This window comes from Trichechus manatus, unplaced genomic scaffold (assembly GCF_000243295.1).
Source record: "Trichechus manatus latirostris isolate Lorelei unplaced genomic scaffold, TriManLat1.0 scaffold00202, whole genome shotgun sequence".
Lineage (NCBI taxonomy): Eukaryota > Metazoa > Chordata > Mammalia > Sirenia > Trichechidae > Trichechus > Trichechus manatus.
In genome coordinates, this window is record NW_004444138.1 from 2744703 (window position 1) to 2746181 (window position 1479).

At 38.5% G+C, this 1479-nt stretch overlaps 1 protein-coding gene across 1 annotated transcript in view; it reads right to left on the reverse strand.

Annotated features, from left to right (window-relative positions):
* The window catches only part of DSCAM (DS cell adhesion molecule), a 987413-nt gene that overhangs the window by 56699 nt on the left and 929235 nt on the right, over nucleotides 1–1479 (reverse strand). The window contains exon 27 of the mRNA XM_012558972.1: nucleotides 1016–1049. Within this exon, the coding sequence (XP_012414426.1) occupies nucleotides 1016–1049 (34 nt within the window). The remainder of the gene's footprint in view (nucleotides 1–1015; nucleotides 1050–1479) is intronic.

Sequence of the window (1479 nt, forward strand, 5' to 3'; positions counted from 1 at the left end):
ACCCTCAACAAGATGGATTAACACAGAGGCTGCAACAATGGGCTCAAACATAGCAACGATTGTGAGGATGGCGCAAGACTGGACGGTGTTTCCTTCTGTTGTACATGGGGTCACTAGGAGTTGGAACTGACTCGATGGCACTTAACGACATAAAAACACTTATTTGTCACATCTAGAAAACCCAATTTTACATTCAGTAGTCAGAATATTAACATTTTGAAAGTAACTCATTTATGGGGTACAAATTCCACTCCTTTTTTATTATCAAAATCAGAATTCAAAAACTTATGACACAGTAGTTCACTTAAAAATGGCATTATTATGGAGCTATGGGTTCCCTAGGCAGGGTTCAGTGATAAACAACGTATCACTATGTCTTGACACATAGCTGCTTATTTCAAAGTCACAAATAAAACTTTAATTTCTCTCAGAGGACACTGTTCACCAAGATCTGGTTACCCCTCCCGATAAAGGAAACACTGCCTAAAAATGACATAGAAAAGAAGAAATTCTTTTTTTGATAGCATTGCATTGAAATTCTCATTTTCCTTAAGATAGAATTTATTCTGTTTGTACACATTGTCTTGGCAAAAGGAGTGTTTTCCTTCACAGAACACAAAAACCTTCCCTTTTATCTTTCTTCTTTCATTTCTCTCTTGAAAGTCTTGCTGTTAAGTGTGGTGTTTAATAAATAGAAATTTCTGGAAATGGACTCAGCTGATGGTGTGATTGGTTCTAAGAGCAAAAAAATACATACCTAGGAGCATTCCATCGCATTATTTTGGGGCTGACATTTCAATGAAATCATTTTCTTGTTGGTGAACAGTGTGTTATTTTTGAGGTACATGAACAGCCACAGAGTGAGCAGCCACCACCATGAACCAAAGCCCAGATCTTCAAGTGAACCATGCCAGTCTACCTTGGTAACCTCAAAGCGGGGCCCTGATTTGGTGCACAGATGGAGTCAGTCTGGGAAATGAAACCGGTCCCCTTCAACCCACCCACATGGTGGAACAAAGAAAGCAAAACAGAGTTTAATTTCTTAGCTCCTGTCTTTATATTTATCTGCAAAGACAAAGTAAATATTATGATGAGTTTCTTCTCCTCCTGAATGATTTAACACTTAAAAAGTAAACATACATATTAAATGCCAGAAGCTTAGGGTTAATTAGCTCCATGTAACAGCTGAGCACTGGCTAGTACAACCCTCTAATAAGGAGAAAAAAAGAAAATGCCAAGGAGCAAACATTTTACTTGATTTCACATTTTGAGGGTGACTCAGACTCAAATGTTTTCAGGGTCCACCTGGTTCCTTTGCTTGGCCCATCACCACTGTTCATTTTCTTTTCTTGAAGTCAATCATCACAGCTCAGCTGTCACTGTTTTATACCCTATGATCCTTTTGGACAATGTACTAAGTCACCGCAATGTCCAAAAAGTGAGAACAGAGCTCCCTTCAAATGTTGACATGCTCTAACT